Source organism: Hyperoodon ampullatus, assembly GCF_949752795.1.
Source record: "Hyperoodon ampullatus genome assembly, chromosome: 16".
NCBI lineage: Eukaryota > Metazoa > Chordata > Mammalia > Artiodactyla > Ziphiidae > Hyperoodon > Hyperoodon ampullatus.
This window is the reverse complement of record NC_136929.1, coordinates 72,466,927-72,483,868: the sequence shown is the minus strand read 5'-3', so window position 1 is coordinate 72,483,868 and position 16,942 is coordinate 72,466,927. Positions and strand designations below refer to the sequence as shown.

The window sequence follows — 16,942 nt, the reverse complement described above, 5'->3', positions numbered from 1 at the left end:
CGGAAGCTATGCCTTGGCTGAGACTTAAAAGTTTCAACGTAGGGAGGGAAGAAGGCCCAATGGAACCCTGTGTGCAGACAGGAGGCAGGAGAGGATGCGGTGTTTTCAGGGACCATGGTGGTCCCAAGATGAGTATAAGGCAGTAAGAGATGGATACCCTTTGACAGAAAGAAGGAATGAATATTGACTCTATAAATACTAGTTACTTTACATCATGATTGCCTGTTTACTCAGTTTTTACATTTCTTTAGGAACTACTTGTAATCTTTTTTTTCAGTCACCCCTGTGTTACTTATGGAAATATTATCATGCCTGTCACTGATGAAACATATTAGGAAAAGTGAAAACGTATTCATTAAAGTGCTTCCCTTTGAAGGATATTGCAGCTACTGAGAGCTTTGACTATCACTAACACCTTGATGGGCTCTAAAAAACAAAGCATTACCCAAGTAGAAGAAAATTATATTATGAATACTTGAAACTTCTATCATTTTCCTATAAGCGACTGACTCATCATAATTTTCAACAGTTATGCCTTCAAAATCTTTGAGGGGGTCAAAAAGTCATTTTGCAGATGAAGAAACTGAGGCAGACAAAGAGTTCTTCCTTGTCTTAATGTGAGAGACTGGAGTATATCAGGGGGATTATTGCTTTTGATTGTATCAGATTTCTTAGTCCCATCTTATACCGATAAGTTTCAGTTTCTTTTGTAAATCCCAAAGTGGGAGGTGTCTTGAGATCTGTTCTTTTATCTACTGGGAATATGTCACATGATCTTCATAAAGTGCTCAAAGCGCACGGTGCTGTAAGAAGCTAGAGCAGCAACTATTTCTCTGACTGTTTAGAAGAAAGGACTTGCAGCCTTGATTATTCATGAAGTGCTGATTGTGGAGCTAGTTTATATCCTTCAGAAGTCAAGGGTACATGATATGAGCATTTGGATTTTTTTTTAATCACAATTAATCATCTGTCTGAAGTGTCTTCGCTGGATTCTTCTTGTATAAGAAGGACATAGCTTCCCGCATTCCTGCTGATGCACTTGACAGCACTGCCAAAGCAAATAAGACATCGATTAAGGCAGTTCATAAATAATCTGTATTCCATCTTTTCCCTGGTTACATGGCTGTTAATAAATTATACAAGGAAGGAGGATACTGGTATTTTGAATTTAACAGGCTTGTTATGCGTAGCTTTCTGAAAATAAAAGAATCTACATGAGTTCTTCCCCTTCCAGATCCCTACAGTGTCCACCTGTCCCATTGTCTACTCTGCATAGTCCACATAAAATAGTTGTAACTAAAGCTATTACTGAAGTTCATGTTTAATACCTATAACTGAAGCTAGGATAGAAGACATCAGGAAATAATGAAAATAGCATGTAATTTTAATTTTAAAAATATTGAACAGATTAAAAAAAAATCTCAGAAGACCAACTACAGTTACACTAGATGCATTATTAAAAGCATAATGACCTTTGATCTCTCTGCACTAATTTTTCCAATTATAAAAGTTATATGTGTTCATACAGAATATTTATAAATATATGAAGAATAAAATTAAAATGATCCATTATTCTACTTCCCATGTAATACAGTTCTTATTAAAGTCATTTTTCATGATATGGATGCACCATCATTTACTTAACCATTTCCTGTCGTTGGCCATTTTGGTCATTAAAATATTTTTTGCCATAATGAACTTCTTTATATATAAAATTTTGACATTTCTGATCATTTCCTCAGGATAGGATTCTAAATGGGATCACTGGTTCAAATACCATGAATTTTTTGGGGAAACTTCTGATACATGTTCATGAATTGCTTTCCAAGAATGATAATGCCGAATAACACTACTCCCAGCGGAGTATAAGGCTGATGGTCTCATCATGTGCTCACTAGCAAAGCATGGAGTTTTAATTTTGCCAATTCAATAGGTGATAGTCTCCTTCTAAAAAGATACCTAGTAAAAATAGCTTTTCATCACAGTTACAGAGGAACTGTAAATACTATTGTAGTCCATCTAACACGGATCTAGGTATCAGCATCCCACTGAGACAGTATGTACCGAGGTCCTACTCTGAATAAGACGCAGGCCAGCCCTTTAAGGAGTTCACAGCCATGGCAGAGTTTAAAGCCTGTGTGGATAGATTCTGTCCTCCCTCCCTCACAGCCACAGCCCACAGTGCTTAGGGGAAGGCAGATGTCAGACCCTGTGCCCCACCTTCTACCCATCCCCATCACCCTGCTCTGCGGCAGCCGTGTGAAATGGGCAAGCCCAGCAGAGGCAGGTTAATGAGCTCTTAGCTCAATGCTTGGGCCCCAGAGAATGTGTCAAATATATTTGCTTGTGCGTTTTCACAACCACTTATCTAGTTGGCTTACACATTTTGTTCATTGAAAGGGAGAGGGAGAATACATATTTCTTGTAAGTTTATGCCTCTGGTCTTTTCATTCTATGTACTATTCACAAATAGAATTTTGTAGTTTGTATTTACTTGGATATTTACATTTGAAAAGGAAATCATCAAATAAGCCAACTCTCTGTAAAGGAAAGAGAATTCTTAATATCCAGTGTATGCTATCTGCTCTTGTCATTTACCCAAGAATCTGTATTAAAGTATATCTTCTTAGAGTAATCTTTGACCTTCAGGGGATATTATACTGTAGGAAATCATTGTTTGAATGTATATATATGTATATACATATTCATAGAATATAGGTGTATTGAATATACATATCAATATATATGTACTGATTATACATATATATTCTTAGACACTAAATTCATCAGTTGTTCATATTTAAAGATAAGGGGGTAACTTCTCAGAGTCTCTGTCTAACCCAGTGTTTCCTTCTCTTAGTCCTTGTTGGCCACACCACTGTCTCTTTCTAAGTCTCCAAAATTATTGACAGATGTCTTCATGTCTAAAAGTTCTTGAGAAAAGTACACTCCGAGGCAAAACTTCAACAGACCTATGTAATTGTACTGGTGAGGTCAGGGAATTCAATCCATCTGTCCTTTGATAAAAGGATAAAAAGTAATGACATACCATAGACTGATGGCTGGAATTAGTAATAAAACAGCGGAGAGCAGAAAGACGAAGCCTTTGTACCAAGCAACGGTGGCTGAATAAATTCCGTTGAAAGTAGAAACTGCAGTGATTCCGCCAAGTGTTTCTAAGAAAGCGAGACAAGCGAACATGGTGCCTGTTTGGGGTCAGGGTGTGGAGGGAGAGAGAGAAAAGGCTGAGTTACAAAACAACAGACAAAAATAATGCAGAAAACGGCTACTCAGTGAAAAGTGCAGACCTGGGGGCACTGCTTGGTGAAGGAAAGCTACTCCCTCAAAATACCTGAGAAGGCAGTCACCCGTTTTGTGGGTGAAGAAACGGAGCTCAGGAGTTCTCCCTGGACCTGGTGTGAGAGGAGCTGGAATCAGTACTTCCAGGGTCCGTGCGGCAAAGCTAAAAGGCACTGGAAGCTGAGGCGTGTGGAATCTGCCGCATCTCCTGTCCCTGCTACAGCCTAAAACGCAGCCCCACCTGCCCCTGAGGTTCGCGGTGCCACCTTCCACTCTCAGTCCCTGCGCTAATCTTGGGACACACCTGCAGGGGCAGGATGGCTCCCAGGCAAGCAACGTCCCACCCACCGGCCCTCTGAAAGGTCAAGTCAGATCTGGCGAGAGAGTGACAGGCAAGGCGGAGAGATAATCTTCTTACCATACATTCTGCAATTTGAATTTGATCTCTTCCTCCAGAGTAACAAGAAGTTCAGTCACACAAGATTCCTGTGTGACTCATCAAGTAACTACGTAAGTGCCCAGTGCTGTAGTGAAGGTTATGCCATAGTCTGACATTGAGTGATTCTTTAAAACATATTTTTCTGTCTTACGTGCTTACAACTGGCTCCCCTCTGAGGGGACTCTGCTGTCCTTCCCGCTTGCCACACGCTGAGTGTGGGAAAGGGCAGGCCATGGAGCATTGCTCAAGAAGCCTGAAATGGCTGCATGGTCGGCCCAAGCTCACAATCGGAGAAATGGTCATTATTCTACAAGTTCTGAGTTTAGTCTGGAATCCAAGACCATACTGACTGAAGAGTGAAACTTCCGAAAGACAACTGGTCATCTTGATGTGTTTTTTCCTCTTTGTCAAATCCTGTATCACTACAAATGTGGCTGTTCTCAGCTCTCTGTGGCTTCCGTGGCATAAGTTCCTACGTAGTTTCTGCAGACTCTTCTTAAGCCATTGCTTGTTCCCTACTTTGCCGAGTTTACTTTTCCATGACGAATTGTAATATATTTTTCTTACAGACAGTGCAAATCCTGTAAATAATTGTGTTTGATTGGACTGATAGGAAGGAAAAGGGCAAGCTTGAGGACCCAGCTTGGTTATAGTTTACACGTCTAGACTCTAACTTTCCCCACGGTCTTGATCTTTTAGACTGTGTATTGATTTTTATCTATTTAAACTTTCACTTTATTAAACATATTCTCATACACTGCGCTTCAGAGTCTTCACTGAACAACAGGACACATGTTCATAAAACAAACATCTCTCTGCAGAATGCTGGGTTATCAGAGATGTGTCTTCTTTTGACCAAAATGAAAGTTCTGTCAATGTCAAGGGCACATATGCTTTTTTCACTGCTGTGTCCCCAGGGCGTAGCTGTGCTGGCACCTGGTAGACATTTAATATATATTTGTCAAATGAATGAATAAAAGCTTCATTCAAGGGCAATTACCAGTCATCAAGTAGCATATGGACTTACTGCCTCTATGATTTATGACAATAGAGGAAGTTAGTTTAATTGGAAAGAAGTTCTCCTAGTTATGTATCTACGTTATTGTTTCATTTTATTTCTGATCCCTTGCTACAGCCGGGGACAGGTGGTATGGTGCTAATCCTATTATGCAGCCGCTTGAGTCCTTTCTTGTTGGGAACTCGGTCAGGCCGTGCTGTGTTCTGACAACCATCTCGTGAAGTAGCTCTAACTTGTTGCTGAACTTCCCTGAGCAGCACAACTTATTACTTCATTTCTTTTTAGTGTGAAATTATATTCCGTTGGACAGACACACCTCATTTTGTTTATTCATCAGTTCATGGACATTTGCATTGCTTATGCTTCTTGACTATTACAGATAATGCTGCTGTGAACATGTGTGTACAAGATTTTGTGTGGACATGTTTTCATTTCTCTTCAGTATATACCTAGGAATGGAATTGCTGAGTCATAAGGTAGCTCTGTTTAACTTTATGAGGAGCTACCAAACTGTTTGGTAAAATGGCTGCATCATTTTACATTCCCACCAGCAGTGTATGAGGGTTCCAGTTTCTCCACATGCTCATCAACACTTCTTATGGTCTATCTTTTTCATCTTGGCCATCCTAGTGGGTCTCATTGTGGTTTTGATTTGCCTTTCCCTGATGCCTAATGATGTTGAGCACTTTTTCATGTGTCTGTTGGCCATTTGTACATCTTCTTTGGGGAGATGTCAATTCAAATCCTTTGCCCATTTTTTAATTGGGTTGTCTTTTTATTGCTGAGTTTTAATAGTTTTTATATATTTTGGATACAAGTTCCTTATCAGACGTATGATTTGCAAATACAGTCTCCCATTCAGTGGGCTGTCTTTTCACTTTCTTGATGGTGTCCTTTGAAGCATAACAGTTTTTAATTTTGATAAAGTCTAATTTATCTATTTTTTCTTTTTTTGTTGTGCTTTTGGTGTCGTATCTAAGAAACCGTTGCATAATTCAAGGAAGCAGGTAGGTTTTTACATACTGTAGTTTTTATATTCCTAAGTGGTTTTCCAATTAATCCTCATCACACAATCTATAAACAGCTGTGTGAATATATAGCTACATCTTATGAGTGGAAAAGAATCAAGAAATGTATTTTCAACCTTGTTGAATTATGCAGTCTTCTCCAGTGTTGACTAAAGTGCCATAAGTACAATAGCATAATTATGAATTATTCATAAACAATTGATATGAACATTTGCACCAGGCTAAGACATGGAACAAAAGAAAGCTCCAAGGTCTCATAATATTCGTATGATCAAAGGAAAAGGAGGTCAACCACATATGCCTAGTATCTAACAAGTCCCCGGTTCTAACTAGAGATTTAATTTTTGTTTTCCTTCTGTACTGGTTATTCTCTGCCCTCCCCCTCAGCTGTTTGATCTTCTGTGCCCTGCTCTGTGCTCGGGAGGCTGACCCCACCGATCCTATGACTTGGACCTCCTTGGACTTGGTCGTGGGGTCCAGGAGGAGAAGGCTGTGCGGGTTCTCCTCTGTTCCCTCCCTCCGTGGGCCGTCCTCTCCTCTGCGCTGCCCCTCCCTGAAGTCTCTTGACTGAACCAGCTGAGTGGGAGGCTGTTTTCTCTAGGACTCTGACTCAGGCCCAGCTCTAACATTTGTGGGATCCAGCGTAAGAATACAATTAGAGGCCTCCAAGTTCTAAGTATTTGAAAGTTCTAATTCTGGGAGTTCCGTGGTGGCCTAGTGGTTAGGATTCTGGGCCTTCACTGATGTGGCTTGGGTTCAATCCCTGGTCGGGGAACTGAGATCTTGTAAGACGTGTGGCACAGCCAAAAACAGAAAGTTATAATTCTGACTAACAGACTGTTAACTAAGGTCTGTTCTGTCTCCCTGCTCTGAGGAAATACCTTCCTAACGATTTGGAGGTCAGACACAAACTTAGAGTTCTCAGACGTTGTAGAGTTCCATGTGGAACATGACAGCGCTGGGAGAGCTGGCCCTCACCCCCCAGTCCCCACCCAGCCTGCAGACTGCAGCCACCCACATTGTATTCTACCTCCTGTTCTGCTCAGAAAGGGTCATTTACACGTGGGTGTAGACACCCCGCCCTGCAATTCCAAGCTTGGGCCAGACCCTCCTGTAAAGAGTCACCCTTTGGCTACCCCTTTGGTGTATAGGAGAGCACATTGGGGTCACAGTCTACCCTCAGGAGAATGGGTCTGAGGAAGAGGATCATCAAGGCATTCACTGGATATGAGCTGTTCAGCTGGGAGTTACGGGGACCCACGTACCCAGAGTGTAGCCTAGAAGCGGGGAGTGTTGTGGGCTCCCAGGGGGCATATAGCCTGGCCCTGAGGTCCCCTCTCCCCTTGGGGTGGGGCAGCTCCAGAGAAAGCCCTCTAAAGCACCAGGCCCCGGGCAGGGGCTCCCTTGCTTGAATATAAGCTCTTCCTAACACAGACCTTACCAATTCAAAAGGAGTTCTGTGCAGAGAAAGGGTTGTAGAATATCCTGAAGAATCAAACACTGATTGTACACAGATATGAGTTGGTACAGATCATAGATTCATTCTGTTCCTTAAGCAAATTAAACTCACCTTGTTCAGTAGAACGAACCACTTTTGATATCATGGACCGTAGAACAGAGAGTGGCACAACAGTGAAAAGGAATGGCAGCCTGACTGTGAGAGGAATAGTCAGAAATTACTGGCTGAATCAGAAAACTAAGGGTCCGTTTTAAAGGTGGAACACTTAATCTCTAAATACTTCATTTTCTTTAAGCATCTTAACTCATTGCATCTAACGGCTGAATTAATTAATGGTAGAATTCTGTTTAATGAATTAAGATAGACTATAGACAGGTCAGTTTAAGATTACTCTCAAGTTTAAGTTTACTCTTAAATTCTTATTCTAGTGCAGAGAACAAGAGTTCATGGAAGTTACAGGTCCAGATCTATATAATCTGCCACTTGAAATTGATCTGTTTCCCTAGTTATTATAGTAACGTCATGTTTAGCAGGTTGCGACTGTTGATAAATTTTTTGTTTTCTGTTTTTGCTCTTTCAGACTTGGCATTCTCATTGTTAAAATTCTTTTATCATATTGATCTACTTATTGGTAAATTGGTTTCTTATCTTCTTGCTTGTTCATCTTTGTGGCTGAATAATTTCACGAACACAAGTTGCCTCTGCTCTTAAATTGACCCTTAATAGTAGCATTTTTAGTTATATGACAGAATGGTAAGATATTACATTTGCAGACCACTTTAAAGTTTTCAACATGTTTTCACATATATTAACTTACTTGGCGTTGGCAACTCCAAGGGAAGCAGGGAGGGAGAACTGGCATTTACTGAACCCTCGGCATTGCGCTAAGTGATTTACAGTTATCTCTTCTAATATTCGTTATAACCCTCTGAATTAGGTACCACTATGCCCATTTTATAGATGAAAAAACAAGGGCTCAGAGTAGTTCAGTAACTTGCCCAAGGTCACCTAGCACTGTAGATGGAAATTAAGCCCAATTCTGTTTGGTTACCCTGCTTCCCTGCAAGGTAGCAAGAGGTTAACACTGCCTTTGTAGAAAAAGACTAAATTGGATCTCTCTTGAGGTCCCACTTTAACAGATCCTTTAACCCTTTCAAACACAGTATCTCACTCAAGCCCTAGTTAAGGAAGCTGTCCTATTTGCCAGAAAGTGATTCATCAAAAGCCAATTCATGAAATGACCAATTTGCTGAAAGATCAATTTGCAAAATCTTCTTGAATATATTCCATGAATTTTTTAATGTATCTTTTGAGTATACTTTACACAGTTGTCTTAAAATTGTAGCCTTCTTAGCATCATTTTAAGAAATATTCAAGTTGGTGAATGCTATTTTGAAGGACTGATTCACAAGAAGAATGTTCCTCAAAACAATTTTTTGGCAAATATGCAAATTTGGAAAATTGGGGTTATTCAACTTTTTTTTTTTTTCTTTAAAGTCAGTTGGTTTTCAGCTTCTGGCAAACTGGCTTTAAACAAATTACCTTTACTTGAACTAAAATGCATTAAATAGAAAATTTTATATTAAAGTTTCTCACCCAACAGACTAAATTCATTTTACGTAAACATCAATACACAGTTCTAGGCTACATTTGTAACTTACCTAAAAACATCATCAATGTTGTTCTGGCAAAAGCAGTCATAGCCATTCCTACCATGGTGGTAAAAATTCCAATGAAGGCCATGTGAATATCTTCCATACAATAAGAAAAAAGCCATATTCCTAGGAAACTACTGAAAAAAGAGACACTACCCAAAGCTGATCCATAACCTATTAAAACTTCATCCCAGCAGAGTGGTGAATCCAATTCATAAAGGATAAAAATGGGGGAAATGCCAACTGTCACGAAAAAATAAGTGATCATTGTAAAAAGCAACAAACAGAGCAAAGATCGTTGCTCACCAGAATTATTTTTAAAAAGCATGTAAGTTCGGTAAAATAAGTTTTTAAAGCCCTCAGTCCATGATATAGAAACATTCTGAGATGAAGGCTCTTTCATCGAATCCTCAAGAAAGAATAAAATATAAATCAAGTTAACAGCAAGAGCCATAGTAGCAATTAAAAACGACCACACAAAACCTAGTTCTCTAATAAAATAGCCAGAAGACAATCCTGTTAATCCAGTGACAATTCCAAGCAGGAAGTCAATTATAGCTATTCGAATTGTTCTTTGTTTCTTTTCTTTACATTGATCAACTATGTAGGCAAAAGAGGCTCCCAGAAGTGTGGTGTAATTGCCACAAAGTGCACCCAAAAAGGTAGATGCAATCAAAAGCTGGATTGGAAAGGCAAAATAGGAAAGCAAACAGAGCCAAGCACTGTTTGCAAGAGCACCAATAGAAGACAGAATCAAAGGGAACTTCCGTCCTCCGTGGTCACTATGAGACAGAAGCATGAATGTAGACACGAGACCAGGAATTAACCCACTTATGTCCATCTGCAGGTTAAAAAGAGACACTTTTTTCTGAACTTCCTGCAAAGAAATAAAAAGAAGACAAAGTGTTTACAGAGGCTTATACAATATGCCTAAAAATACCCTGGTACATACTTTTTCTTGATATTGCCAGTAGGTCAGGGATGGGGAATCTCTAGTACAGGGGTTTGATATAGCTTAAATCTTCATCCAGTTCACAAAGCAAGTATCAAGAGGTGATACAACCATCAGTGCTCAGTCACAGTATTCAAGTACCACAGTGGAGACATTAATCCATAAAAATCAAAGTGTGTGTACTGGTGTATGTCTGACTTATACAGAGGATCCACAGAACCCAAGGCCTCGGGGACTGGTCATGTAATGACTTCTCTTTCTTCTGTGAACAGTTAGCACTAAGACATCATGACCACTGTTCTAAAGCAAGAACGGTACCTTTCCCATGATACACCTTTCTGTCTACTCTAAAGGGGAATGAATATCACATGTAAACATCGTATCTGATAGACCTTTATTTAGATAGAGCTCAGTTGTCCTTTTCACGTGTCTCCACAAATATTCCTTTATTTACTAAAAATTAAGTTTATTTATTTATTATTATTAATTTATTTATTTACTAAAACTCAAAGAGGAGCTTTGCATTGACTAAAGATGGTAGCGTGCCATGAACTAAGGAGTGAGCTAAACTCAACTTTCCTGAGGCCCAAAACAACTACGTACACGTGGATTGGCAGATGTAACAATCGTTACACTAGGTATTTGATGGGAAGAATTGGGGTGATTTAAAAGCATTTTCTTCTTGCCACTCCTCTGTATTTTCCAAACTTTATATTAAAGGATATGTGCCGTTTTTATAATGGGGATTACTAAACTCATTTTAAAAAAGATTTATTCACGTAATATTTAGAAAGTACCTTAAAAACCACAAAAATATCACAAAAATATGATGAACCACAAAAATATCAGATACAGAATTAAGGGTTTTTTAAAATAGTGAGCCTATTTTTATTTTTATATATTTATATAATTCAGGCCATTCCATGTTGCCAGGAAATGTTCTGGTCACTCAAACCCAAAACTTCAGTCATCTTTGCTTCTAGCCTTTCCCTTCGTCCATGCCCCCCAACACAATCTATCCTGTCCCCCTAAAATTTCTCACTTTACCTTCTTGATGGTCCCATAGTTGCCACTTGGATGACAACTCCCATTGGTTTTCACCTGGACCACCCTGGCATCTAACCGGTCTCTTCATTCAATTCAGAATATAATGTCAGTCTTACCACTTTGCAGATCCCAGACACTGCTGCTGGGCACCACAGCACACTGTCGGCACGTCTCTCACCTGCTCAGAAGCTGCAGTGTCTCCCCACTGCCTGGGAAAGTCCACACTCCTTAGCCTGCTATTTAAGGCCCCCGAGACGTGGCCTGATCTCATCTTCAGCGTTATCCCCACTCCCCTCCCAGATACAGTCTATGTTCCAGGCACAGTCCATAGTCAGGTCCCACTTAGATTTCCCTGAAATTCCCAAACAGGGGTCATCACTCCTTTTTCTGAACCTTCTCATAGAACAGTTATCATTCCCCAGCTGTACTTTTTTGTGTATTGATTAAGAGCTTGAGCTCTGGAGTCAGAGGAATCTGGATTCAAATACAGTCAGTTCTGTACACCACAGTTTGAGTGGTCTTTAAAAACACACATCAGCTTGTGTCACTCCTCTGTCAAACCCCCAGTGGCTTTCCTTACACTGGAATAAATGCAAACTCCTTGCCACGGCGGGGGGGCGACCCCACGTCACACGGCGCCTCTGATTCATCTCCCCTTCCTCACTCCTCTAGGCCGACAAGCCACCCCACAAACCTCCATGCCACTTGCTGTTCCCTCTGCCTGATCGTCGCACAGCTCACTTCCTCAGTTCAAAGCCACTTCCTCAGAAGGGCCTTCCCTGACCACCACTCAATCCAAAGCAACCCCACTAATCCCCACCCAACGCTCCAGCCCCTTATCCTTGTTGTTTTTTTCCTTAGAGACTCACAGGCTCCTTGACAGGAGATTATATTTTATTCGATCTGTGCACTGTGTGACTTCCCTCCTACAACCTAAGCTCCTGGGTGGGGTGAAACCTGTCCTCTTCACCATAGTATCATCAGCTCCAAGAACAGGGCTTCCAGGGAGGGTAGGTACTCAATAGACAGATTGATTAAATGAAGAAACCATCAAGTAAAATAGGCCTCTGTAACTCGCGTGCTATGTGTGATCCTGACCAAATTACTTATCTCTGTAGCTTCTTCATCTGACCAGAGGGAATGTCAACAGTCCCAATCTTGCAGGCTGTCAGGAGACTTAAAATTAAAGTCAACATAAGGTGCTCCACACAGGGCCCTCGTACAGTCAGTGCTGTTTCATTTTTACTAGGTTAGGTCTTTTGAGCACATCTTCGTATCTCCTACAGATATAGAAGCCATCAAGTAGGTATTTATTGAATAAACAAATAAATGAAACAGTTATCGTTTAATCAACTCCTCAGCAAGATGTTCCAGTTTTGGGTTCCTCCTCCCATTTCCACGCCTCCACCTAAGTCCTGTCCTCTCCTTTTTTCCTACTGTCACCCTAGCCCAGTCTGTTACACTGACTACTCGCCTCATCTGCAACCCATGTTGTGAAATTCAGATCTTAGCAAACTCAAAGCATATTTCAACCATAAAGCAATGTTGAGACAGAAGAAATTGTGTTTGAACATTATAAACTCTGGAGAATTATAATTATGTGTTATGTGTTATATTAGGGTAGATGGGAGAAATCAGAGTGAAAAAAAAAGCTATTTCCTATACAAGATTGAACAGAATGACAAGGTACTGAGACGGGGATAAACTAAGGAAAGTGCTATCAATTTTAAGGAAGCCACAATTTCATAGGCTAAAAGGCATATATTAATTCCAGTTGAGCAGAAGGTATTCCTTATCTGCTGGTAACCAGGGATTGTGTTATTAAAAGGTTTATAAATAAATTCCTGAGCAAGAACAACTTCATGATCTGTTGGGTAACCCGAAGTTGTCCCCTCCAGCAGCAGAGTCCCTATCTTGAAAGGTGCCTGAAGAGAACAGGCCACAATGGCCGGTGTAACACTTCAAAACCGATCATTTACAAGGGAAGGAGAGGGCGGTAAGGGGCTTAAAAATTCCTTCCTCCACAAAAGTCAATAGACATCCCAGAATTCCCTACTCTCTGCCCTTCGCCAAGAGTTCCTTCCACAGCCTTGCCAATTTGTTAAGAGGCCTTTTAGAGATTAATCTCATCGCCCAAGAGAAGTATGTAGTTGTACTTACAGTCACAGGGCTCAGAAAACTTGAAGATTTGAAAGATAGGTTAGATCAATATCCATATGAATATATATGTTATATATACCTTAACCCCAGATGGAGTGAAAAATATGACTTTCATCCAAATAGACTTTCAAAATGTTAAATATAAGTGAAATTCTCCAATTATTCTTATATTTGTACCCTGAAATTCATAATACTATCTTGCATACCAATACATATGTAAGTGTGTATATTTGTTATGTGAGAAGGTTAAATAAAAACGGCATAACAGAGGTTCAACATATTGTATTCTTACACACAATTGATCTTTTGGGAGAGCGGCAAGAAAAATCTGAGCTGAAAAAATCATTTATTTATTTTATCAGGGGCTGACCCTGTGCTATGACATCTCTTATTTTTAGGGTTACAAGAACAGTCCACAGATCTCTAAGTGGAAGCTCACAGAACAGGGAGCATTGTTCTTGGATTTAAAGGGGGCAGAATATTCTCTGAGAAGCAGGGACAGGATCCAGGGAAGGGGCCAGAAGGAAGTGTTGCTCTGTCCTAAGGAGCGAGTGGTGAGTGGGTCGCCACGCCCTGTCCCAGTTGCGGGTGGGATGGTTTCTAGTTCCCCAATCTGAGAAGAAGCACCTGTAGCTCTAGTGCACCGACTGTAAGGCAAGGATCTAGGGCGGTATGTTCTCTTGAACATTAATCCAGTGAAAGAGCAGTCAATCGATGAAAACATTTGGCAAAAATCTTCAAAATGAGACCCCTGCTCTGGGCAGTGGGGGGCTTTCAGCAGCTGGGTTAGGCAGGGAGCGGGGCCAATACTCATCACCTGCACAGTCACAGAGGTCACCAAAGCGGCTGGACCAAGGCCCGTCTCCCGTCACCCTAGAGGGTGAGGACAGCCGACCTTTCCAGACACTCAAGTCCTCTCCTCTGTCCCTCCCACTGCTCCCAGGGGGCTGGTGAAGGAACTCACAGAACGAAATGCAGAAACTGATGAGCCTCTGGAACCTTCTTACTCCCTGGAGATTATATACATGTAACAGGAAACATTTTTAAAGGGAGACAAAACCAAGAGGAGAGCCCCTTGTCGGCCCTTCTGTTTTTATGACCTCACTGTAGGCCAGAACCTTGATATCTGCATGGCTGTTCAGAAATAATCTGTTCTTTTTTCCATGGGTGCAGCTGACTCAGAGTCCCTTAGACTCTTTTCATCTTTTGACTGGGGAAGCAGCACCACTCTTTTGCCATCACAGAATATTCCCAAGGGGAAGAGTTCAAAGTTTACAAGTGTGGTGGTTCTTCAGGCATTGGTGTGTGTGGGGGGGGAATTTCCAAATCTGGATGCTCGCTCTCCTTTGCATTTGGACACTGGTAGACTGTTAGAGACCGCCTAAGGGAATGGAGACTGGCGACGTACCTCCTGGGGAGGAGGCTGGACGTGGGGAAGGAAAGGCTCTGGAGCATCTGGCTGAACATGTTCCGTGTCCTCAGAGCGCAAGTGGGTGCTCCCCACCCCCATATCCTCACACAGGTCCTCCTCAGCGCTGGGGGGTCAAACTGATTTGATACCACCGAACGATGGATGACAAATGCCACCCTCACCCCATGACAGACCCTGGCCCCGGGCCCACAGTCCTCAGGGATGGGCCACTTTCTGGGGTAACTGAAAACTGGGTCATGCCCGTGAAGCGGAAGCGGGTAGGGAGGAAGCGGGCAAGGGAAAGGCAGGACCCACGCTTCACCCCACCCCTGGCCACCAAGTACCATTCCAGCCTGCCCTGTCCCAACTTTCAGGCTTTCCGTGGGGAAGAAGAAAGGAGACAACCACGGAGGAGATGAGACTGCCCTGACATTTTCTGAGACAAAGGAGAAGAGCCAGTGTCACAGAAGAAGGAGGGGGTTTTAAGTAGAAGAGGCCGATTAAAGGTGTCAGGAAGCTTCAGACAGAAAGGAGAATAAAGGCTTTTGGTTTGGGACTTTGGGGTTTTAGGGTGACCCTTAAAGAGATCAATGTATGAGGAGTGCACTATCCTCTTTCCTTTAAAATCCTGTTGCACATTCCCTGTTTAATACATGTTAGGAATATTTTAATTTCTTACCTCCTGGAATGTGAAAATTGGGCTGCTTTTGTTTTTTGCACACTCAGAAACATTGCTATCGGGTGCAATGCTGTAGTTGCCTGTTTCCTCCCATATTCTCCTGTACACATACTGTGTTGTCAGTGGAGCAGTCAAAGTCATAGCAAATACACTAAGGCAAATGGCGGGTTCCACAAATGGAATCTTCATCTTGCTTGGGTAGGTAGCTGAAATTCTATTAAGAAGAAAAGGAGAGAGAATCAGTTACACTCTTATCTGAGAGGCTAGATTTTCAACGATGGGGAAGTTAGGGGAATTTTGTGGCGTAAACAAGCAAACTAGGGAACAGAAAGCAGTAAGCACTTCCTAAGAAAATAACTTTCACTTAGGAACAGGGTACTCCGTAAACCTGAGACTGTCATACTTAACCATTTTTAAGAGCTGGACCTTTAAGGACTCAACCCGCCCTTGAGATGATTCTTTAAGATAGTCTTAATAAGCTGTCTACCACTTTGGCTATCCAGTGGTCACACTACAACTCCCACACTGAATGCTGCCAGCTGGTTTTCATAAGGGAAACAGTGAGGTTGCTCTGGGGACATGACAATTACGTAATTGTTTATTATTGATTTTGCTGCTTGTGGACAGCAGACAGGAAGGGGGCCTTTAAAAAGCAGCTTCCAATCGTAAGGGTTTGTTTATGTTGTTTTAACTCACCCCACGGTCACAGTCTTCCTGCCGAGCTAGGCGCGGGTCTGACCGTTTTCGGGGCCGGAGTCTCGGGGGCTGTCTCCTTTCAGGGGCTGCCCTGCGTCCGCGGTGCCTCCTGGGCAGCAAGCGCGCACGGAGGCTGGGTCTGCGCCGCTGGGATGGGAAGGGGAATTGCCGCTGAATTCGACCAGATGCACAGGTCGGGAGACCGCAAGCCCTGATTTTAAAGCAAAATAGGAAAGCGCACTTCCGCGTCCAGAGTGACAACGGTGACAGTTCACCGCGCAGCCCTCGCTCAGCTCCTGCGTGGCCCTGCGGGCTCCGCCCGGCGAGCTCCCGCGGGGCCCGTGCGCCGGGCAGCTGCTCCCTGAGCCGTCGGCGGGCTGTCGCTGGGTCCGCGGCCCGGCCTGCCCTCGCGGTGACTCAGCCGCGCCAGCCGAGCATCGCCTCCGGCCCGGGAGACGGGCCTCGGGGGTGCTGGCCCCCCGCCGCCTGGGCGGTCGCTGTCCTGCTTTCCTGCGACTGGGCCCCTTGGCCGGCACCCCCGCGGGGATTGGTCCGCTCCGACGTCGCTCCCGAGCGCCCGCCCCCGGAGGCCCCGGTGGGGCCGCCGCAGGCGGCAGCCCCGGGCTCGTGCAAGGACTCTGAGGTTAGAGAGCTTTTCTGGGTCCGAATACCGCTTCTCACGGAAGCACACAGGAGATTTATTGCAGAAGTAACATTTTGGGAGGCAGGCTACTGTAGCATCCGTGCGGGCCAGGCAAGTGCTCAGAGAAACGCAGAAGAGGGGGACCGGGTAGGGGCGCCCGTGGAGGGTGCGGGGGAGAGTGCTTCTGGTAGCGTTAGCCGGGGTCTGGAATGTGGTCGCTGGCTCTTCTTGGTGATGCAACCTTGGGCTAATTATTTCATCTCTATGAACGTCCATTTCTCTATCTGTCAGGTGGGCATTAACAGCCTTACCGGATCGTTGTGATGAAACCCTCGAGGTGTGCATACAGCACATCCCCGGAGCAAAGGAGGGACAGTACATTCCCCCCAGCAAGCCCACCAGGAACACACCTGAAGATGAACGAGCTGGATTTAGTACTTCTTGTAACGGGGAGG

The 16,942-nt window shown here is 43.0% G+C and overlaps 1 protein-coding gene across 1 annotated transcript; it reads right to left on the bottom strand.

Moving 5' to 3' along the window:
* Positions 1-963: 963 nt before the first annotated feature.
* SLC46A3 (solute carrier family 46 member 3) lies at positions 964-15,337 on the bottom strand (the record flags this gene model as incomplete). Its single annotated transcript, XM_079721912.1, has 5 exons — positions 964-1,048; positions 3,050-3,206; positions 7,356-7,439; positions 8,906-9,776; positions 15,149-15,337. The coding sequence occupies 5 exons, from the start codon at positions 15,335-15,337 to the stop codon at positions 964-966; spliced, it is 1,386 nt and encodes a 461-aa protein (XP_079578038.1).
* Positions 15,338-16,942: the final 1,605 nt, after the last annotated feature.